Source organism: Leptosomus discolor, chromosome 9 (assembly GCF_034619465.1).
Source record: "Leptosomus discolor isolate bLepDis1 chromosome 9, bLepDis1.hap2, whole genome shotgun sequence".
Taxonomy (NCBI): Eukaryota; Metazoa; Chordata; class Aves; order Leptosomiformes; family Leptosomidae; genus Leptosomus; species Leptosomus discolor.
The window spans coordinates 23,409,861-23,434,499 of NC_141399.1; the positions used below are offsets into that span (position 1 = coordinate 23,409,861).

Consider the following 24,639-nt stretch of genomic DNA (forward strand, 5'->3'; position numbering starts at 1 on the left):
AAGTACACACAGTGTGAGGAAGTTTGAAGATTTAACATAAAAAAGCAAAATCAAAGTCACCAAAAAACCACCCCACCCCCCAAAAAACCCCAAAGCTCCAAAACCCACAAGCTTAGGAAAGGACATCCTTGTCTCTTTACCCTAGTGATTCCAAAAGGGACTGATACAACACTGACCTTTCTTGGTCTCTCATTAGTCTTGTGCAGGTAGCCAGCCTGTTGGTGTTGCGGAGAAAAAAAACCTTTAGTAAATAAAAATCAGTCCTGATCTTGCTTAACTTTTCCTTTCAATTTTAAAGCCAAATAATACTGAAAAATTCTAAGTAGATTTTAGAAAAAGTTTTCACATATTAACTAAATATTAATATTTATTCAAAATCAGTAAGTTTTTCCTCTACAAAACATGCTGGAGATACCCACTCTATAAAACCTCCCATAACAACGTTTAGCTGTCCAAAAGGTGGTACTGTCAAATCCACACAAAGCTTTTGTTAGGGCTGTATTGACACACAACAAACTAGACACCAAATCCTTTCTCGTTATTGTCCAGGTCAGACAATGGACAAAATCTCTTCAGATTCATCTTGTGTATCCCATATACCAATTCTGAAAGTACTTTCCAAAGGTGGCCAAGAGGCTGACATGGGAGCTTTTAATAGACACAATACATAGTTTAGAACTACTGACACTTCTCCTACAACACAGAAAAGAAGATTTGCAATGGTAAATGTTGTTACATTTCAGTAAAATACAAATTAAGCTACTGGTGATGTTAGCAACCAGTCATTTGACTAGTCCAAATTGTAACTAATCCAAAGACACCATGTACTTCAGAGTCCAAGCCTTCTGTCCAGCAGTTTTGAGCAGCTGATAAGAAACTCTAAGAACAGTTTCCTCCTTTCAGAAGTAAATGGGCATCCCTGCCTTGGAGGACTTGAACATGACTGTAAGGACAATCACCACACAAGCAGCACTTTCTGATTTCCACTGGCATCTGTTCCTCCTGTTCTTCTTCCACCCCTCTAGCTACTTAACACAAGAAAACACTTCATGGAAGTTTGTGTCCCATTTAAGTTTCATGAGCAGTATTGGTGCAACAATCAGACTTTTGCTAGGGAACTCTGTTAGTGGTGTATTTTCCACACCTCTAAGCAGGAGTGCATTGCCACCACAAGCTAGGAGCCTCTGAGAACTCTCTGAATAAGGAGAAAGCTATTGAGAGCCCTATAAAGTCATGACAAAAATTGACTTTTTCTCCAGAAAGCAGAGCAAGAACCACAGGAAAAAACAACCAATCACCACCTCAGCCATAAACAAACATTTTCAACCACCCCAGCTTACTTACAATAGTTCCGAGGAAGCCGTTACATCACAAGTGAAGCTTTAGTCTCTATTTCAATTATTTATAATAGGTATTTTAGGATATTAATTTTTCTTCTGTACTGTGATAACCTAAAATGTTCTTTTTGTCTTTAGTTTTCATTAACATATTATTCTGTTCTCAGATTCTCCAATACATAGTTTGCTTACTTCATCTTCCATTTACTTACAATTGCACTTACTGGAATACTTTCAACAGCATCATTAGAACAGCTCAGATGAGGAACCAGATAGCTAAATCACGGTTAACTGCTAATCCAAGGATCATTCTTGAATTACACTGTGGCATGAAACTGCTGGGAATAGGGATTAGAAAAGCAAAAAGGGCCTTTAAAGTTACCAGCAGATTTTTACACATCTATTTTTTGCTGCATATTTTCCTGCTGGATAGAATTAGCCTCACTAGGGCCACTTGTGTAAAGCAATGAGATCAGAAAGAAAAACTATGAAATTCCTCTCTTTGATTTTAAGTTATCAATGTGCAGACCATTACATAAAAATTGCTGCATTGCATCTGAACCAAAGGTACCTTTGGCTTCAAGTCCCATCTATAAATGTCTAATACATGAATTCTTTTGAAAGAAAGATTATGTGCAAGGAAGCAGGTATTTTTTTCACCAGTGCATAGAGGCAAATCATTAACAGAACTCACTGTCTCCTACTCGTGATCCTATGAGTTTGCACATAACATATGAATTTCCAATAGTTACTGCAAATTATTTCCAGTGTTCTGGAGAGAAAAGTATGGCAGTTAATTCTGTTCCTAAAGTCAGATTTCATTCCTGTCCTCACAGGGCTATGTGATTATATTCGCATCTCTGTTAAAAAAAAAAAAAGCAAAACCAAAACCAAACAAAAACCCAACACCCCAACAAAAAACCTCCGCCAAAAACCCCAAGTTTAAATTCATAAGATAAACCAGCTTCAGATCATACCCTGTCCTCCTCAAACTCCTGTAACAGCTACAGTAGAAGTGGTTCTGGACTCCCTATGCCACAATTCTGCTTTCTAAAAATTAAATCCCTCAGCCAGTTACACGTGCAAATGAAGAAGTGCACACCTCTGCCCACAACGCGGACCAGGGAAAGATTTGTGTCACAAGGGTACATACATTCTACCTTCTTCTGAAAAGCGGATACAAGAGAAGCCAGAAAGCAACTTCATTCAGTATAAGCTGCCTAGCAAGATGCCTTCATCTTGCTAAAACACTACTTAATTTAGAGGTGATTTTCATTGTCCCACCAAACAGCTAATAGATATGCTAAATTCTACTATAATGCATGCTATGCCTGCTTGTCTTGACTGGAGTGAGGGCGTAGAAACAAGAATTCAACCGGGTAATTATGAGCTGTTCAGCAGATGTTCCAGAATCAACTTTAACCTAAGCCCTTGAAGAACATTATAAAGCACACAGATAGTAGAAGATTGTCTATGTTTTTTCCTTCTTCGTGCTCATATACTATCCCCTCAATTTAGCCAGCTTCTCATGTGAATTCTAAAAGAAAAGAACAGAAGCAACTCAGAAATTACCATGGAATGGCAAAATCATGAAGGAAATTCAAACTACCTTATCTACAGAACAGAGAAATCTTGTGGCACTACAAGCACTCAACTTAGTGAATTAAGTTGTGCACACATGTTGCTCATTAAGCAAGCCTTATCTTACATAGTAACCAGTGGGACTGCTTCCGAACAAGAACAACTCCTTCAAGAATTGGGTATAAAAATTAGCTACATTGAATTAATGTGAAATCACTTACAGAGCATCACTTTTGAGATTGCAAATTCAACAACTGCCAGTCCGTCAAGAGAATTCTATTGAGCACAGTCAGCACTTAGAAACTCACATCAATTACAGCTGTCTGTTTCCAGTGGAAATAATTTTAGACAAAATGCTTGCATATGCTAGTTTATCCACCTGGATAGTATCCAATTTTTAGCAAGACCTAATTCTACTTTTCAGTAGGAAAAAAAAAAAATCAGAATCTCAGTAATTCAGAAGCCAAATTATTAGTATAATGTGTTACCTGAAGAAGAATTTCAAGCTTTTCAGTCATGAAACATCATGTGCCTAAAAATTCTTCAACGTGTTGAAAAGCAATCCAGAAAAATGAAAACCTTGCTATGTGAAGCACAGAATCATGGACTTTTGAAGACTGCCAGGTTAGAGAGGTCCACTCAACCATATTCCTCCTACTAGATACCACTATCATGCAGTTACATGTTATACTTCGAGGCAGTAATATAATTTTGGCTGTATTGCCTGAGAACCAGAACTGTTAACTCACTTTTTGACTGAACTGCCTCAAAAAAAGCACAGTATTACTCATGTTTTTCTTCCAACAGAGGATGTGTAAAAATAGTAGAAGGTTTATGAAATAAGGTGTACGCTTCTCACATTAACACTGCTGAATTTAGGAAACATCTACAATTGTAGCTGCTCAATACTAAAATGCCAACAATAAACTATCAACACTGGACTAGCAAGGGTTTTTTTAAATATTAGTAACTCTCTTGGCAAGTCAGAGATGTAATTTGAAACACTTAGACCAGTGAGGTATACACTCAACCTTCTTTGAAAGTCAGAAAGCTTTAAAACAACTCAAATTTGGTCTGTAAAAACAATAAGGCACTCTGTATCACCAGGAAACCTAAAAGGTCTACTTTCAGTTTATAATCAATTTCCATAGTCCCTTTCCCAAAATCAAGTGCCTAAAATGCCATTACTGACTGCTAAGTCCGTTTGTTATACTGAATCCCATTACCCTTGAGGAAAAAGCTACTGTGAGTTCATTCTGCTTCAGAGTAAAAAGAACATGAAGGGAAAATATTGTGAAAATGGAGACAAGCCTTACTGAAGCAACAGGGAAGAGAGCAAAAATTCCCTTTAATCAGGAACTCTTTTGCCATCAATACAATTTACATTCACTTGGCATTATAAAGACATTCACATCCCATACAGGTCATACAGCACCCCCCAATACATGCTTAATTTCACTATCAATTCATTTCAATAGAACTTCCATGAATGGCAAAGTGTTGAATGGTGCTTAGTACGCATAATTCAGAGACTTTACCTGTTTTTACTATCATCCAAATATCTGCCAGTCTTTTACAGTGAACTACACTGTTTTTACCAGCTTTTTTGAAACCTTTTTTTTTCCTTCCAGTTCCTCTCTCAATTACAAATTTAGTTCTGAGAGGTCAAACAGGTAACAGTACAAGACAACACTGATGTTGCTATGCATATGGGAAAGGTCTTTCAATTAATTGCCAGAGTTATAAGTAGCCAAAAAATTAAACTATTAATAGGCCTGAAGAGCCTTTTACAAAGTTTTAAGCAACACTAGAGCTTAGCAGAAACAAGTTATGAGAAACCTGCTGAGCACTTTGGATTCTACCAATTATTGATTTTAGTAGCCTTGCTAATCCTTCATACATCACGTCATGAAACAATTTCTAAGGTGTAACCCTACTATGAAGTCTGGGGGGAAAAATAAATCCAGTCTGGTGTTAATTCTTATAGACAAGCGTGTATTCCTCTAGCAGTCAAAAGGGCAGAACAGACATTCTAGTCACATATAAACAGGAAGGCTGGCACAACATTACAGAAACAGATAATATACAGCTAATTTGTTTTCATCAGCTCCAAGAATACCTGGAAAAAATAATTACAGTTGTTTATTAATAGTAGCTTAACCTAATTCCGAGATGCTGACAAGACGTGTGTTAAAGAAGCTCTACTCAAAGTATTGACTCACTCTTAGGAATGCTCATATACTAGTGTTTGCCTCTCTAGCCTTTGCTACTTTTATAGTTTTATCTAAAGCTAGAACATAACATTCCATTGTTTCAAATCTCATCAAGTTCCTAAAGCTTGGTTAAAGTGATCAATTAAACACACGGATGCAGCTTAAATTTCAAGGGCAAGACACAGGATCAAAAATCAGAAAAGCTGTCCATAGCTGTGTCCCTGCCCTGGGGTTCAGCACCGCATCCCGGTGCACCCATTCTGCATGACACTTTTATGCTTGTATGGCATCCCTGGGCCTCAGCCCTCACCACTGAAACGAGCTGGCAATGCTGCATTACTCTGTCCACAGCCACCTCTTCAAGAAGATTGCTGTGCCAGGTTTCCTTCCTGCATAGCCTTGGATGACATGGACAAGTATCTGCTCTACTTAATCTCTCAACTCCCAGTCCAAAACTGAAGCACAAAGGGATGACAGTAGTTATCCAGTGAAGTCAGTCAATTACAAAATATTTGTTAAGTGTATATACACAGAGAGCAGGCAGCATATGCCAAAAATGGTGAATTGCCTATATTGTCCAGGGAGGTGACTGAGACCCTAAAACCACAGATGGAGTTCTGACATGAGCTCTCTGCACAAAGACTTATATATTGATACCACCTTCTGCTTCTGGAAAATCATAGATGTCACAGCACACTTCTTGCACAATTCCAAGTTGCACAGCATGACAGATTTTTAAGAAGAAATATGAATATGTACACCTAATCTTATTTCACTTTATTTTTTATTTTTCACTCATTCTGCAAAAGTAGATGTTTCAAAAATATTCTTTTTTTCCTAAAAATAGTATAACATCACAAGTGTAGAGTTAACTATTAAAGAGAAACAGTTCTGACAAGGTAATGAACATATTGCTGTCCTTTCATTTTGAAATTCAGATTAAAGCTTTGTAATTTTAAAGCCATTGGCAACTCCACAGCCATCTCTGTTACTAGAAGCTATTTCCACGTATTTTACTTCTGTTAGCTAATTTAAATTAAGAAACTGATCGTATTCCACTCTACTGTAGAGGGTCAACCTGACATTTATATAGAAATCTATTGGAGGAATTTATTTTTTTTAAATTAGTAACGATTGGTGAATTTGCACATTTTAAGGACTGGTATAAAGCTGTAAAAGTCTTTATAGAATGATTAAAACCAGCCAGAAAAGGCCCTTTTCACATGTAGTCATCAAGTCATTTAGATTGTAAAGTAATACATTTGAACCTGAAAATTAGTTTTACAAGTCTGTCTTTAATTCCCCAAAAGCTGTACTTTACAGGTTATCAGAGAGGAGTTGAGTCACACAGTTAAAGTAGATTTTACTGGGGTAAAACAAAACCAAACTCCAAAACTGCTTCCTGCTAGACTTTCTCTCTGGCTCAATTACTGGAGCTTGCCAAGGTCTGTTTAACAGCCATTCCTCCCACTCTCGACACAGCACTGAATGAGACTGATATTCTACAGTTCTTTCCTACTATAAAGTAAATTAGACAATTACTTTTCCACTTAATCTAATGTACACCTTTACAAGAAATCAGCCTTTTTGCATGATCCTCAGCAGACACAAAACTTTGCATGTACTCCATCTATCTGTATACTGAGAAGAATTACAGACTGAGACTCTTTTGGTTCAGCTAAATCATTTAGCTGATGTTTTCTCCATACCTAGAACTTGAACAGTCCTCTTTTTTTTCTTCTTCTTTTTTAACTAACCTGCAGGCTCTCCCCTCTTTCTTTGCGTATCTCTTAAATTATGTGGCTATTCACAGAACACCCCACTTTCTTGGCAAGAGTCTTGGCACCTCTTGGTTCAGAAGCCGCGAGAACCAGTGTTGTTACTCACAGCTTACTCCATTTTATATTTGTTTCTCCTTTAAAAAACACACAACTGGGAAGGAACAAAAAAACTAAAAAGGACAGGTCAATACTCCAGTGGCCTGACTGAAGATGGATTTTGCACAGGGTGGCTGCTTGGACAAGAGGTGCTCTGTGCTGCTGCCGACCACAGCATCAGCTGTGGCAAATTACACCAAGAATATCACAGAGCAGTTGTGTTGAGTAGCTAGTCAACTCCAGTGTAATTCATCTCGCCTATTTTACTGGCAGAAAAGCAGCAAAGGAATACCTAGGGAAATAGTTAATTAAATATTACATCTTTAAGCCATCCATACTAGTGTTAATCTCCTACAAGAATAAAAAACAGGAAAGGAAGGAAAGCTGGAACAGAGGTAATGTTTTTGAGCAGGTTTTAAAGGTTTGCTAGTCAGAGATGCTTGCTGATCTTCTGAGTCCCTCTGCACCTTATGCACTGCTCAAATCCTCTATTCTGCTGCTTTGTGTTCATTGAACACACAAGGTCCATAACTAGAGGCAAGAGGAACTTCTCCTAGCTACTAAACCTCGAGACATACTATTCTTGCAAACCTTGATATGACAGATTATACTACATATATACATTCTTACCTGTAACTGTCAGCTCATAATACTAAATATTAAAATTGCTTGTAAAACAAATTAAAAAGGCCCATCGCGCTGACAATTTCATACCTCACTGTGTATGTGTTCATTACATCTGAGACTGCAAGATGTTCAAAGCAATTTATCAATTTTGATAGATTTAACACACACCCAGGCTTGCAGTTTGCAATGCAATTGCTTGCATTTGCCAAAAGGAAACCAATGCAAGTCTATTACAGTACCACAATGTCATAAGCAGAGAGAAGGTTAGGGGTTTGCAGAAACAATGGGATAATTTATTACTTTGTCACAATGAGAAAGCCAATGAAAAAAAAATCAAGGTGATTTTTAAATTGTTTCAATGTACTATCTAGAGTCATATTGGTTTTCTGCATCAGCCTTGTCTGTGCATAGTCAGATTCAGCATTTATTGCATTTCAGAGCACTTCAAAACGTCTTTTGGCTAAACTGTCATCGTTATGACAAGCTCTAAAGCTACTGAAAACAATCCACCACGACAAAAACTTTTGCAACTGAATACAGTATAAAATGCTAGGGCATCTCTTCTATTGGATATTCCATTCCAGTATGGAAAAAAGCCAGCTATTCCAAAATCAGACTCCTGACTGAGAGACTTATTACACTCACTCAACTGTAAGAGACCCAAAGATTCCCAGTCCCAGGCATATAGGCACAGTTGGCAGCAGACTCCTGTGGTCTGCCAAACCCAGCTGTGTATCACAGTTTGGGGTGGGGAGAAAACAACAGGGACAAAACCAGCAAAAAACCCCACAAGATATATGTATTTGCCTGCCCTTTTGAACCCTAATTCTCTCTCATGCTCAGACAACTGCTAAAAAGACCCTCCTAGCAGAATTAAAAAGTTTAATGATGATAACAGTGGTGCAGATTTGACAATACACAAGGAGGGAAAAGAGAAGGACGCGTCTGGTTCAGAGTAGATGTACAAGTCAAGCCCATGTCACTCCAGTGTACCAGCCCTGATCCACACTGAGTTCAAGAGACTGCTTGTTTCTCTCTCTGCATCTGCTAGAAACGCAAAGATAGAAGTTAATTACTGCACTGGTTCATCTCATTTCCACATAGCATTGAACATGAGCGAAAGATCTTGCTTCTAGCAAGCCACTAAACTATCACAGGATACAAATTTCCAGTGACTGAGAAATACATGCCAAACTGTCATCCATCTGATCCCAAAGCAATCTTCTGGCGGAAAGGAGGTACAAAAATAAACAGTTGCATCTCAGAATTTATTTAGAGTGATCCTTTTATCTTAAATGCTAATGCTAGTGAGAGTTAAACCCTACAATCCTAATGATACTCTTGCTTATTAACTGCAAACATAAGCCCTAAACTAATTTCACTTAACATGGTATCTGTCCAGTTAAGGCTGAGACAGTACATTTTATTCCTGGCCTCTCACCTGCTTGCAGCTCCTTTCTATACTTTACTTCATGAATTCAACTGACCAATTTGGCAGAAATACAGGCAGCATACTGATTTGCTGGCATTTTTCTGATATTTCTGTAAGCAGGAATGATGACTTCTTCTCTGACCTTATTTCATTTGAGGTGATTACATTTCATCTTCATTTGCCAGAAATAAAGAAAAACAGTATGAAGCAAATTAACCACAATATAAAGAAACTACACGAGACACAGAGAAGAGCTAAGTGAGCTTTTGCCCAAGACAAAAGCTGACCGGGATTTTATGCAGAAATATAAAAGCACATCCTCAGTGGCATTCCACTTCTGCTCTGAAGAAACACAATCTAAGATGGAGGCTGGAAGAGTCAGACTGAAAGAGCATTTCAGGAGGAGCATGGCTCTGCCTTCTGCTTGAGTTGCCTGCTACTACATTTATCTGTTAGCCAAATTTCAGGCTGTGATAGAAGTCTGGAACTGTCTTGGAGTAACTCAAGTTCATGTGGAACAACAGAATAAATTCACTGAACCACCACAAAACAGAGGATTATATTAGTGCTCCAAGACTCACACTGATTGCCTGCAGGTTTCTGTAGAGAACACATGGTGTTGATTTTCACCATCACAACCCTGAAGCCTGTACACAGAAGTAATATGCCCTGTGCAGTACTGCCAGTTTCTATAGAGGCACCAAGTCTGAGCAGAGCCTTCCTCTAAGGTGTGGAATTTATCTGACAAGACATACTAACATTATTCACCATCAGTCTTGCAGCACAGTCCCTTAGCCTTTCAGTCAAATAACAAAATGTGTGCTGGGGCATGGGCTAGAATTAACATTTAGTTGTTAGGTAGCACCCAAAACAGATCTGAAGCAACTGGCTTTCAGCTGTGCCTATACACTACTTAAATACCTCAAAATACAGTCTCTAGTAGACAAACTCGACTCTTAGAAGAGTGCAGCAGCAGCAGTGATGCCACACACACACCCCCACACCACTCATCTGGGCAACCAAATCCCATGAGAGACTCAGCAGGTCAAAACAGAAATGACTATTATAGGCTGAAATGTGACCTCAGTCATCATTCTGTAAATTCACATGCCAGTGGACTTATTTTTAGTTTGCAATAGCTGATCAGCATTAGCCCTTCCACAGCTTGCCAGCATATTGGCAACCCTCCTGGGAGTTAAAAATAAAACAACCAACAAACACAACAGGGAATAAAGCACAGGCATCTTACTACAGTCTCAACTATAGCTACTTGCAATTTTGTCCAGTTCAGTTACTGTATTAAAAATATGCTACCAGTTTCCCCTGCAGAGCCCTGAACTCAGGTCAATGCCATAATGATTCTGGTTTCTGTTGTAAGAAAAAAGCATTTCAGAGGATCTTTGATCACTTCTTACAGCCTTCTGGTTTCCTGATATCACATTGATTATTCTGCAGTTCACCTGTTTTTGTGGAAAGTCTGCATACCTGGGGGCAAAAACTGGACTTTTAATTCTGCAAGTGAAGGTCTTGGCCTTTTTTTTTTTTTTTTTTTTTTTTTAAGAAACAAAACACAGTATCTTTAGTTACAAAGCCTCACAATCCTCAAAACAAGCTGCTGGGAATTATACAGCCAGTCTATTGGACCTTGTTATCATTAATCAATGGTCACATTCCTTGAAAATCAAGACATCTGCTTAATTGTAATGGTCTAACGAATGTAGAACACTTTCAGATTCACGGTAATTTCAAATTGTCAGTCCTGTTTAGAACACTGTTAGACGTTCTACAAGTTTGACAGACACATTTTCAAAGAGGTAGGTTTAAAAAAATACCCTCAAGGTAACAAGTATAAACCACTAAATGAGTAAGTAAAGTATCTGATAATTACATTAAATTCTCTAGATTATCTGAATCTTCCAAGTGCATAACAAGCATTGTAATAATGAGTCAATGAAGGGTCTCACTGTCAAGAAGAGGAGACTATCAAGAAAGCCTGAACAAGTACATGGACTTCACCCCAACACAGATATTGCCCCCCAAAATGGGCAGGCAGCTGGCTCACAGCTTTGCAATACAAATGACTACTGGGTATGTATTTTGACTGAAAACATTGGAAACTAACTATAAATAATCTTTTGCAATTATAATAATAACTAATATACAAGTCTTAAACCATAATGGAGATAGATGCATTCAGGAAACGCCTCGTTATTTATTACCAAACTTATCCAAGGTAGAAGATCCTTTATTCAAAATACGTATGACATGCTAAGTAGAACCAATAAAAAACACATTGTAAAAAAAATTCTGTTTCTATTTCATACTTTTAAATAAAGTTATGCTTTTTAAATAAATTTTTTTTTTTAGAACAAAGACCTCAAGACAGAAAGAACACAATGTACACATACCTGATGCTTCTTGAACTTTCACCTTCAGACCTGTAAAGCAATACACAAATAGTTAGGGCATAATTACTGTTAGCATTCATAAGCCACATAGTCTAAAAATGGCAAACCTCATGCATTCTCTCCCTTTGTATTTCAGTTAGTTTTCTAAGTCTTGTTGTATTTTCCCTACTAATAAGACATTTAAAAAAGAAACCCACCTACTCAGGTTTAGAATAAACCTATGAGAAGCTAAAAAACCAGTTAATAGCTGAAGTCAATAATTGCAATATTAAAATGTATGCCAACACCCTCTGAACCCCCAATAAAGACCTGCTGTAAACGTGCAACAACAAAGCTTTATGTTCCGTATTTGCAAGTGAAAAGCACCGCCCTCTGACATTACTGTAGAAGCAGATCAGCTTGTACTGTTTTTTTAGTCTTTAGTTGGAAAGGTCATCGACAAGTAAGTTTAGGAATCTAATCCCCACACTTATTAGGCACTACTCAGAAAGGGCTAAGGTTTGCAAATACGTGTAATCTAAAATATTTACAAACCCACACTTGTCTGAATTTCAGAAGCATGCAGAAATGAGAGATAAGATATAAGTCACAGCAGTTCTTCAAGCGCATATTTTTCTTGAGGTGAGATAATTTTATGAATCACAACTGAAACAAAGCCTCCCCCCCCCCAATGTTTTTTAAGTAAGGAAATTTAATTTAGTGTCATTCATACTGACAAGGTTTCCTCCTCTGAATAAAAACAGAAACTTAATACTCCCAGCATTTCAAGAACAAACACCAAAACCAGAAAACACACAATCATTTGCCCAACTCTTTTCCTTCCTCACTCCAGAACAATTCAGCCTCAGTGCCACAGAAACCCCAAATAATCAACAGGCTCTGCAGAAACAGGAGTCAAAGCAAAGCAGGGGATTCCAGAGCAAAACAAAGCCTCAAAACACCCTTCCCACGTTATAATCTTACCAGGGACCCAAATAAAAAGGTTATGAATATGAGATTCCAAACTCTAGCACCTAAGTGATAATAAGCTAGCACCAAAGTTGCTTCCTCAAAATCAAAGACAAGGGCACTTCTATAGGAACTAAAGAATCTTCCCTAGTGTGACTGGAAAAAAAAAAAAAAAGACAGACTGATTTCTTAGAATTACCTCCATATCCAATGACATATGCTAGAGGCAATAGAAAAAAGTTATGGCTAGTAAAAGTTTCATAAGTCTAATGCCAGAAAGCAAACAGTACTAAAATCTCATTTTCAGAATCTGTTGTAGAAATATGTACCAGAAGCCTCCCCCACTTCACTACATGCTCTAACATTACCTTTATTTTCTTCAAGCTCAAAGAAGTCTGGGTAATTTTAAAAGCACAAGCTGAGAGGACAGAAGGAAAAACGAACTTAGTCTCCTGCCTCACAAGTTATCGGGCAGCAGGAAGAGTGCCATAGCTCAGCACACAGCACAGGTTACAGAAAGGTGGCCAGGTATACCTACAAGTAGGAATATCAGTTGCTGGCCCTGTCAGTGAACATCGCTGAACGTGTCAAAACAGAAGAGACAGAAGAGAAATCAGCACAGTGGAAAATTCTGTGGCCCAGAGCAAAGTGAACCAAGTTCTGCCTGGGAAAAAGAACGCCGTAAGTAGCTGTACCGCAGTGTCCATCAGTCTGGAACATCCAGCAGGCACGAGAAGTCACAAGGCTTGCTGCAGAGCTTAACTATGTTTCAAAAATCACTTTTCTGAAATTGTTACAATTGCCTTTTTACTTGAGATGAAGAATCATCACTGCCCTTCATTTAAGGAAGAATGATGATTTTCATTTAACAGTATCTCTCACCACTAAAAAGACTTACTGTAGCATTTTGCGCACCCGACAGTATCTACCCATACAAAGAACACTCTCAACCTCTGCACGAGCTCTGAGAATTTGGGTGTTACTGGCATCATTATCTGTTATTAGAAGATTCATTTTTCTGCATGCTAAAAAGATTCTATAAACCATCATCGAACAGAAGAACAACCCCACAAATCCACACCCAGAAGTGCTCTTAAATAAATATTTAAGAGATAACGCTTTGTCAGTTCTTGTTAATGAAGACAGGATCTGATATCAGATGGCTTTACCTCCAGCTCTGTTAAAATGTTTTGAATAAAGTAACATATAAACATGTGCAAGACTTCAGAAGTGGTCTGCATCCCCATCCTGGCACCCTGCCCCAGTAACACAAGCAGTCTGACATCCATCTGCTACATACCCTCTCCAACTTCAAGCTGGACCAGAACAGAGGTGAGAAAGGATTGGCACAAGGCTCTCATGCCTTCTTTCCCTTTGCACCGTCAGGCTGCAGCTTCATGAATTCAAAGTTGACACCGTGTTAACTCATGAGTCTCTTCTGCTTCCCTACCCATTTTCTAAAGCCTGTCTGGTCACTTGAAGTTGTCAGGCTTTTAGATACACATACATATTCTGATAGACAAAAGGTAACTTTAAAGCAGCTTTTTCTACACGATTACCTTACCCCTGAAAGTCACATGAACCAAAGAGAAGGAAGAGAAATTAACTCACCTATGCACCCCCAGGAATAACGAAAAAATTAATAAGTGTTTCACTGACACCTTCCCACACTCAGTTTTCAGCAAATTACATCTTGGAGAACACACACCTTACAATTGAAAAAGATGTTATATGTGACTACTTGTACTATCATGTTTTGAAATATAACCAAGACAACTTAATTTTCTGCCTTTCTTCTTGACTTGAGTAACAAAATTATCTGAACCATCTAAATAGCGAAAATGCCTTCGAGTGCTCAAAGCATTCTGGGGTCACTAGCAGCAGCAACCAGCCATCCTAAGACCCCCTTTCCAGCTCACTATTCCTCTCACTAACACACAAGTCGTCTTTAAAATAACGCAAGAAAAAGTCACAAGGTCAGGACTGGGCCTCTGCAAGGTGCTCTTTGCTGGGGTATGGCCCCTGCACCACGGCCGGACCCAACTGCTCTCCCAAGCCATCCACCTTCCAACTCAGCACAGCTAACAATGAAGGAAGATGGACCACCATCCCTTCTTTGTTTTTAGGATCCCCAAAGGTAGAAAAAAGCTGTTAAATTTTACAACTGCTAAATTTGCATTTTCAAGGTTAAGATTTACTCAAGTAAATTCTGAAGAGTTATTCAGAGATGGTCAATGTTACTCAGGGAACAAGTAATCGGATTGCAGGGCTGAATGAACACACTGCTGAAAAAAACCCCACTACCTGTAGTTTGAAATAAAGCATTAGATTTTCTCTAAGCATTCTTTAAAAGCCAGGATTTTGGATCAATATTTAATGTTTCTGCTTACCCTGTAAGCATGTGCTGCGCTTTAGATAATTTTTTTCCCTTTTGACCCAGACAAAAGAAATTATACTGTCAGAGCTGAAACAAGTAGAAAGGTGAAAAAAATTCTGGCAATATATTGCACTATTTCTTTTAAGGTAGACCTTAAAGGAAGAAAAGGCTACAACATATGATATCTTCTATGCTACAGTACTTTATTTTAAACAAAATATACTCCATTTACATATCTAAGTTACAACAGTGACGTGATAAACGTCACACAACTTTCTCCAAGATTTCTCCTCTCATCTCTGGCTGGCTTCCAATGTTTCATTTTGAGTGGAACTAAGTATTAACCCACATGCCCCACTGAAACACAAGTTTGTCTTCTTCCTGACCCCAGGAACTTCATTCTCAGTAGGAAACACAGCAACACACACCCTCTTTAAGATTGTTACAGTCAACAGAAGCAGAAATGACTTTGCCATTAGCAGTGATTACTGTAATTCCATTGCAAGCAGAGGTGTAGGAGGAATACGTACCATTGTAACAAACCTTGAACCAAAAAAGCAAATGCAAAGAGAAACAAAAACCCCAGTACTTAAGTCTTACACTAGACCACAAACCAAAGTGACTATTAAAATCCTGAATGATTTTTAAGTTTAAATGAAGCACTACCATCGCTCTCCATCTGTCAGTCCATATCAGCGAAAACCAGAGATTTCAGAAAACATCTCCACTCACATTACCAAAATGACTTACTGTATTTTGCTTTGCATGCTCAAGAGACAGTTACCACTATCTTCCTGTAAATGCACCAAGCAGAAAAATGACAAAGTATCTTGGCTTCCAGTTGCCAAGTTGATTGGCAATTTTTCAACAAAGTATTCTTGGTGGGACATTGTCAGCTTGTAAAAATTGAAAGCTGTTTACAGGAATATCACAATTTTGAAGAAATCTTTGAGAAAAGCATGAGACAGAAAAGCCACTCAGATCAGGAATGTGAGAGGTTTCCATTCCCAATCAGGAAGTCTCTATTTCACCTCAGGTGAGAGGAGGGTCTTAAATTCCAGAAGCAGCACAGCTTCAGAGTCAGGGCTTATTCAATGGCTCTTCCTCACTCAAAAGATTTTAGCAAGTCTCTAATTCACCCCAGCAGGAAATATTCAACCGTCTCCATTATTCCCCCCTCTTAAAGTAATAATAAACAAGCTGGAAGTCTTATGTCATCTGACTTGTTGTTTGCACTTAAAGCTATACTTAGAAGTGAAACAGCACAATGTAAAGCTGCTTCCAAAAGCAACTTGAGGACCAGCTTTCCATCTGACTCAATCATTTTTCAAAATAAAATATTGTTCATAACCACTAAGGCCTATTATATAGACTGATGTACACATTTACCTCTGCAACAATTTCAAGCTTAGCAGATACTTTATTTGGGCAACGAGTAGACTTAGACAATCTTCTATAAAAACAGATTATGTAGAAAGTAGAAACAACCGTTTTAAAGACTCTATTTGTCTAAGATTCATGTTCAGGATGCAAAATGTTGCTTTACATGGCAGGGAGAAAAACACACAAAAGCAGAACTGAAATCTTACTCTAAAGCCCCACAAGTGGGCAGGACTTTAATATCATTTCACAGCCCCACATCCACCAATATGGTAGTAAGGCAAGTTGTATCTCCTCACCTATTTGGAGTTGCCACAAATTAAAAAGAACTGGGCAAAAGCCAAGGTTTATAACAGCATGTCAAACTTCCATGCTAAATAACCATACTCCATCTGAAATACACCTTCCTGCAAACCACAACAACTGATTTTATTTTAGGAGACTTACTACAGGTATGAGTATACAGTAAACACATATTAAAGAGCATTCTAATTTCATTTTTTACAGAAGGAAAAGATTGAACCAAATCTTTGCTAGAATCAATGCATTTGATTAAGCCTTGCTTTGAGCATAGAGCTAGCCTCAAGAAAAGAAAACTACAGCTGTTACAGGTGGTCCTTTTGTAGTATATGAAGCCTTTCAGCATTCGTAATCCAGATGACCAATCACCTTCAAGGAAAAAAGCCTCAGGGAGAATTCACTAATGACTATATAAACAATACCACTTATATCGCAAGTAGGCATCAGCATGCTTCAGTATAAAGTTCCTACGGGTATATGTTCTGAGAAGCAATTCAAAACAAGGTAGATGTTGCCAGGAAGCTTCCAGCCCCACCTAAAGGCTATTAGAGCTTTCCAGGGTTTTTATTTCAGCCTACTGTGTCTGAATGATGTTACATGCCCCTGTGGATCACAACAGATATGCAATACTCTGTTAAGTAAAGAAATGTTCTTATTCCAGGAGTCTGAAAAGAGTGGTCTTGCTTGCTGCACAGATAATCTAACACCTCACTAAGCTCAGAAGCAAGCATGCTTGCTATTGTGCCCTTGCCCTCCTGCTAAGGAGATCAGCATCAGTGCATTGCCAGCAATGTACAAAACAGTATGTCCAGTAACAGACATATAGAATGGAGATTTCCCTTTCCAAAAACTGGGTTAGTTTGCAAGACCCTGTATATTAGACAGGGTCAGAAAAATTCTACTGGGCTGAAGATGCTTAAAATTAGTGATCAAATATTAAAAGTATAGTAAGACCTGTCCAGTCAGTAGCATTTTAACGAGGTAAGCTTCAGGAGGAGAACAATTATTTGTTTCACCTCTAATTATAGCCCTTTCAGAAGGATTCTGTTATTATGCATTACAGAACAAAGGAAAGAGCAAAACATGCTCTGGGGCCTGCCCATCACAAAGGCAACAGAAAGAATAAATCAATTACAGAAGTATGATTACTGCATTGCATTTTGATTTAATAATGAGATTAAAATAAAACCAAAACCCCAACTATCTTGCACTATAGGAAAACTACCATTGTCATGGATTATTTCAGAACAGTAACATCCTAATAGTCTTTCTTTTCCAAAAATGTGTCTTACAGCCACCTTGAATATAGCACTTCCACTTGATTCAGCAGGAAACTCCAACAACTTTCTACATAAAAAGCCAGATGCAGACTTCTAGAAGAAAGAAGTCACATGTGGTGCACATTAGGGTTAGGAACAGGTAAGATCCTGCTAGTAACGTGCAATCTTTGGAAGGAGATGTGTGAAGTCAAAATAAAGGTAAGCACAAAGACATTAAAAAAAAATACCAGCGTGAGCTGAGCTTCCCTATTGCAATGCCAATCAGGGTTTTTTCACTACTTCAGTCTTCAGAGCTATGCTTATTAAATCAAGTCATCTGCATACTAAAACCAGGAAGAAGCATACAGAATTTTTTCCTTGAAAAAAAGAATGATAAAAAAAAAAAATCGCAGTGACATGTGGGTCTGTTAAAACTTAAACTGCTAGAAGCATTCCAATGTCACAAACCAGAACAACTATTTACCTAACAGAATATAAACATACCTAACAGAAAATAAAGCTTTTGACTTAGTGATATTCAGCAAACTTAAGGACTGGCATATCATAGAATCACAGAGTGGCAGGTGTTGGAAGGGACCTCTGGAGATCATCCAGTCCAACCCCCCTGCCAAAGCAGGTTCACCTACAGCAGGTCACACAAGACTGCATCCAGACAGGTTTTGAATATCTCCAGGGGAGGAGACTCCACAGCCTCCCTGGGCAGCCTGTTCCAGTGCTCTGTCACCCTCAGAGTGAAGAAGTTCTTCCTCCTGTTCAGGTGGAACTTCCTGTATTCCAGTTTGTGCCTGTTGCCCCTTGTCCTGTCACTGGGCACCACTGAAAAGAGCCTGGCCCCATCCTCTTGACACCCTTCAGATATTTATAAGTGTTTATAAGGTCCCCTCTCAGTCTTCTCTTGGAGAAAGAGCCCCAGGTCTCTCAGACTTTCCTCATAGTAGAGATGCTCCAGTCCCCTCATCATCTCAGTAGCCCTATATATCAAACAGCATTCAAACCTGGCACCACATTTTTGTCTGCTATTATTACTTCACCTCCCAAATAATGACTAGATATATTGCCAGGGGAATTTCTTAATATAAGCTGACTGAAGTTGTTGCAGCATCTCTGCACCCATCTCTTCTGCCCTAAAGCCTACAGGAATTGCACAGGAGATGGATAACAATAAATTAGCACCACCCAAAAAACAGCACTAAAGGTATAACAGCAATACCATTGTGAGTAGCAATGCTCCAAAACCACCGAATACACTAGCAGTCTCTCTGAAGTCTCTCCTCTCCACTGCTCCCTCACACTGGTCTCACCTGTTCAGAAAGCCTGCAGCTGGCTCCAAGACCCAGAGTAGTTCCTCTTGAGGCTAGGAACTGCTCACCTTACTGGTACCTCTCCCTCCATACATGTATCATCCCAGTTTTGCTTTAGATACTGCAGTTTACTCAGAAGGAAACTATGGAGTGACCAACTTACAAACCTCTCCCGCCTGCTGCCAAAACACATGTGTAACACTGTCTCATGGACACAGGTGAGAAGAGACAGCTAAATCTGGTACTGCAAATGTATCACAGCTAACTAATATCACAGCTGCTTCAATGCCACAGAAATCATGGGCCAATAATCCTTGTGATGTTTTTATTGCATAAATTCAGAAACACAACACTATCTCAGCCGCAGTAGATTCCTAGTCTGCAGAACCCCTTATTTCAGAAGTCTCTGGCTTACAGGTAGGGAAAGGGCTGAGTTGTACCTCTTACAAAGAGGGAGCTACAGAAAGGTAACCCAGCAGTTCTTGTGCACTTCAACTTCCATGAGCCCACAAACCCAAACTGGTCACACCAACAAGGCCGACAGACCTGTAATGACAGGAACCACCGTTTACTCATCTCACATAGCCTGTGTGAAAGGAGGTACCATTTTGGATGCAGGTCCTTTTCACAAGACGCTCTCAGCCCCCAGCCACACCAGCTTCTGGCCAGCCCATGCTCTCTGGAAGGTGTAGGCAGGCTGAGTACTAACCAGTCTGGGTCACGCCAGGCTGCCAATGGAACTATTACCTCAGCCACTTTGGATAGCATCTAATTAAGAGACTCTTGCACTCCAGACACCTAAGTCAGTTTGAAAGATAGCACAGAAGGGTCAGCATTTACGAGATATTTTGCTTTTTTCAATTATAGGAGGACCAAGAGCTGTAACACTTCACCTCAAGCATTTTAGATAGTCTTTATAATGGCTGCCTGAAATCCTTCAGACTAATACTGCTACCCCATTAACAAGCATGTTTGATAAATCCTTTTAAGTGAAAATAAAATGGGTGATGGAACAAAATTGCACTACAGTAAAATGCAAGTCATTCACACAGTGAGTAGGTTTGAAGTCTGGCTCCCTCCACTTTTTGGTAATGGGATCACAACCTGCAAGGCAGGAACCACTCCGCTGTGTGCTGTACGAGGACTAGCAGTCACTTGGGTCCACCTCCAGTTAAAAACTGCATGTGTGTGTCCTTCCAATGCAGTTAGTGAAAAATGCCATCATGGCACCCACCAGGAAAGGCACATCATGGCTAGCTTCAGCAAAAGTCTTAGGGAAAACCTTTGCCCCTAAGCCAGGGGATGCTCTTACCCAAACGATGAATGTATAGTCCTGAAGCATTTTTTAAACAGGACAACAACAAAACATATATACAACCGTGTATACAACAATGTATACAACCAAAACCAAAAATCAGTGCACTTCTCACATTCTGCAACAAACACTGTAAATTAAAATTAGATTGGTTGTTTCACTTTTCTATTCCTGCTCTTAACCAAAACTTAGTACTTGGTAGAAGCAATTTTCCAAATTGCTCTCTCCAGTTTCTAGTACCAAAATTCTCTATTTTGCACCATATCTTCTGTATTATAATAAACAAACAGATTCTAGTAAGGATGAGTTTTCCTCTTACTCCACATCAGATACGAATCTTGAATTCCTCTGTGCTAGCAGCGATAGGTGAATAACACAGAACTGTACCCCGATTACTAAATATCAGTTGTACTGGCTTATAGTTATACCAGTCCAGTACTTATAGCAGGATAGTTTTTTTTGTTACAGGAGAGAAACAAACCACAGGTATTGGTAAAAGCTGACATCCCCATGTTACCTGATGGAACTGTAGCTCAGTGTATAAATGCATTTATATTGGCCCTTTAACTAGTGTCAGTTTATATTTTACTCACGATATTCTTACTAGATGTACAGTTTTATATTGTCTCTAGCAAGTAAGTAGCTCTTTTTCAATACAGTGCATCAGTTTCTTATTACAGTGCTTCCACGGTCAAAGCAAGGACACCCCTTTTCATCAGCGTAATGAATCCAAACCCACCACAGGACGCAGACCCTTCCAAGGAATTCCGCTGAAGTTACAATGGTACCAACCTCATGCTAAGGCCTCAGAACTCTTGGTCACTTCAAGACAGAGAGGAAAAAGAGTACTCTTTGATAGCATTCCACATCTTAAAATACTGGTTTCATGTTATGATGAATGTATACAAAAGTTTCCATTTCATTATTCCTAATGCTTCATACACTGTGGTTCACTGGGCACCATTCCATGGTTCACACATGCTGTGTATTCATACCCACAAAAACCCCCATAAATTCATTTCAACTGCAGAAAAGCGGGGAGAGTTTAGATGTGATTTTCCATTACCAAAAGCAAAAAAGAGTTTCAATTGAAGTCCCAAACAGTATAAAACTTAAAACCCATATCAGAACTATATACAAACCAAATTTGGGCTGGTACTTAGAGTCGTGGATCTCATTGCAGATCATGCATGAAAGTACACCATTTCCCACATGAAGTGGCATCACAAGGATAAGTTAATACAAGGGTAAACATATGAATCACTACCTGCAAGATCCAATGGAAGTTATAACAAGCATTTTCAGGCACCATTTAAAAAGAAAAAAGAAAGATAGCTGCTGCCGAATTCCCATTATATACCACAGCAACAAAGTAGATAATTGCTAGTTACACTGCTGGAACTCTTCCTGCACGACCAACCCCGGGGTACTTACTTGTAAACAGAGAATTACCAGGTCATAACAATTCTCCCCAAGTGCACCGACACAAAACAGTGCAATGAATTCCACTGTGATGGGGAGGAAGGGGGTGTAATGAAAAAGTTGTATTAAAGCACAACATACGACTGACTGCTTAACAAAGACCTCTTTGATAAGTTTACCAAATTGACTGGGTACTAGACCTACAATTGCCAACTAACAGCGTTCACTGAAACAGCGCACTATTTCATAAAGAACATAGCTAATCAAATTATTTTTGTCCTATATTTTCTCCAACTCCTATTAAAGAAAGTAACTTAGTTTTTAGCGATCTTCAGTAAGAAAGAGTGTAATATTGAAGATCCCCATCTTTTTTATACAGATCTACTATGTGCAGTCTTCAGGTGTCTGCCTGCAGTCACTCAGATACGCGGAGAAGACCTCCATCCTAAGAAACACCCTTCCATCCAAGCTCTTGGAATGCATTGTTCATGCGGCAGTGACTACCAAAACCTCTTTAGTCCTTACAAAGGCGTCACACCCACGGGCACTTCTAGCAACCATGTTAAGAAAATCAATTCTAAGTACAGGCAAGGACAGGAACACTGAAAACAGCCACTTCCTTAGATAGGAGATGCCATTTTTGTCTTTTAAAGCTAAACTCTTAAACCCAAGCAGACATGTGTCTCAATCTCTGAGACACAGCAAATACTTATCTCTCAGACAACTATATTCTATGATAAATACCTTGGAAGGGCAGCTATTGGCATATGGTCTCCATAAAGAGCTTGTTATATCTATTCCTGGACTGCCTACAGACACTACTGTCCAAGAAACTATTCCAAACTCTCAGCAATATCCAATGAGAGTCATAAAAATATCAGCTTGATTTCATTGCCCAGCTATCACTCTGCTGCATATGCTACTGAGCTGCAGGGTAGCTAGCAATCAGGCTGAACACATCCTCTCCACACTTACCTTGTTCATTGGAGATGCATTTTTTCAGTAATCCATGTTCTCTTTTTCCCTTAATGTCTGAAAAGAGTCTGAAGCAATGGATGGGATACAAAGCCCCACACGTTTTCATACAAAGCAGCCCCCTGCACAGTCTGTGCTGTGTGCTTTACATCAAGGTTATAGATACCATCTGTCCACTCAGTGAGAGGTGGAGGAACATGCTTCTTCCAGCATGCAAATAAAGACCCACACTGGGCAGATGCTACATCATACCACCACCTGGACAGCCTGGAACAGCCTTCCAGACCTGAATATTTAGCAAAACCAGTTAAATACACATAAAACTCAGCATACAGATGCAACTACCTCAGGGCACTTCTGGCCAACTGGAGAAATACTGTTATTCTCTGCACACAACTGGCCATGTTACCCGAGGGAAAGGGGACAGGAGCTGCAATTTCCTCTTTTCAAGGAAGACATTAATACAGCTGTGTGCAGACTGAAAGTAGCAGTGGTCTGAACATAAAGCAACTGAGAAATATTTTTACGTTTCTATCCAAAACATTTGCTGCCCATCTCTGGAAGGGGAAGCAATTAAGCTGTAGGAAAAGTTATGCAGCATCCTCTCTCCCACGCCTCCTGAGAAGCCTGGCATACATTGCAAAACCACCACCATTTCTAGCCAGTTCTGCTCCTCGCAACCAGGCTCTTTCAGAATGCAGTTCCTTTGTGTGTACTGCAGAGTAGGACAGAAAGTGATCCATGGAATAGAAAATACAGCCAAGCAGAACACAGAGGGGAAAAAAAAAAAAAGCTTTGTTTAGAGAAGTTTTCTATTATCCTTCCCTGCAGCAGGTAGCAGTAAGGGCTTCGTGAAATTAACACCTCCAGACCAACGTATCACTGCACTAAAAAGGCTCTGCAGTTTCCACTTGCTTTGCATGATGTCCAGCACCAATACCTGTCTCATGACATTAAGCAATTAGAATCTGCAGTGAAGTTAATTTACGATCTGAGTAAGAATACTGCCAAAAAGCCATATGGAAGGGAAGTAAATACTTTGCTTTGATAAGCAAGGGGTGATCTTAACAGCAGCATCAGAATAAAGACTTGATTCTGAACAGATAACTGATTAAAATATCTAGGGTTTACAATCTCTGAAAATCACTTTACTTGTTTTCATTCCCCCCCTTACTGTTTAGTTGTTTGTAACTTGTAATTGCTTATAAGAAAACAATACCACAAGAACTGAAATTGTGCATCTGCTTCAGTTCTGTTCGAAAAACCTCTCATTACTCTTCCAGTAATCATTTTACAAAATGAGCCAATTCCTTTTATTCCCTTGCAGCTGAAACTTTTCAAACCACTTACTATTTCACCTCCTGACCTGCCTATCCTATTCGTACCACAGCTCAGGAACCAGTAACTTCAGAAAACTCATTTGGATGTTCCTTTACAGCTCAGTTAATTGAGATTTTTTTTTTAATAGCAGAGGAAGTGAGAATGCAACTTAACCTCAGAAGTAATGAAGAACTGCATAGTAAATTTTTAATATCTAACTGCACATCAGAAATCTCTAAGCAAGTTCAGTGATATTGCGACCACCTTTACTTTATGAGCAAGAAGATGACAAACTTTTCTGCAGAAGTACAAAGAAGTGTTAAGAAGCATTAGTACAGAGTTCCTCTGTCTTGCATATACCTACAGAAGGTGTTATTCCATCTTAAATTAAGAGTGATCATAAGTGGCAAGCCACTAGACAGGATTATTTCTGATTGCCTTTACATTTACAGGTAAGGCCTTGTGAAGAAAGAAAAATATCTTAAAAACCAGAGTTTAAGGAGTGCACCCTTTTACCTTACATTTAAAATAACAGTTAAGATGCAA

The 24,639-nt window shown here is 39.0% G+C and overlaps 1 protein-coding gene across 2 annotated transcripts in view; it reads right to left on the bottom strand.

Annotated features, from left to right (window-relative positions):
* The window catches only part of IQSEC1 (IQ motif and Sec7 domain ArfGEF 1), a 343,350-nt gene that overhangs the window by 258,055 nt on the left and 60,656 nt on the right, over positions 1-24,639 (bottom strand). For both annotated transcript variants that reach the window (XM_086469757.1, XM_086469758.1), the window contains exon 2: positions 11,476-11,505. In XM_086469757.1, the coding sequence (XP_086325883.1) occupies positions 11,476-11,505 (30 nt within the window). The remainder of the gene's footprint in view (positions 1-11,475; positions 11,506-24,639) is intronic.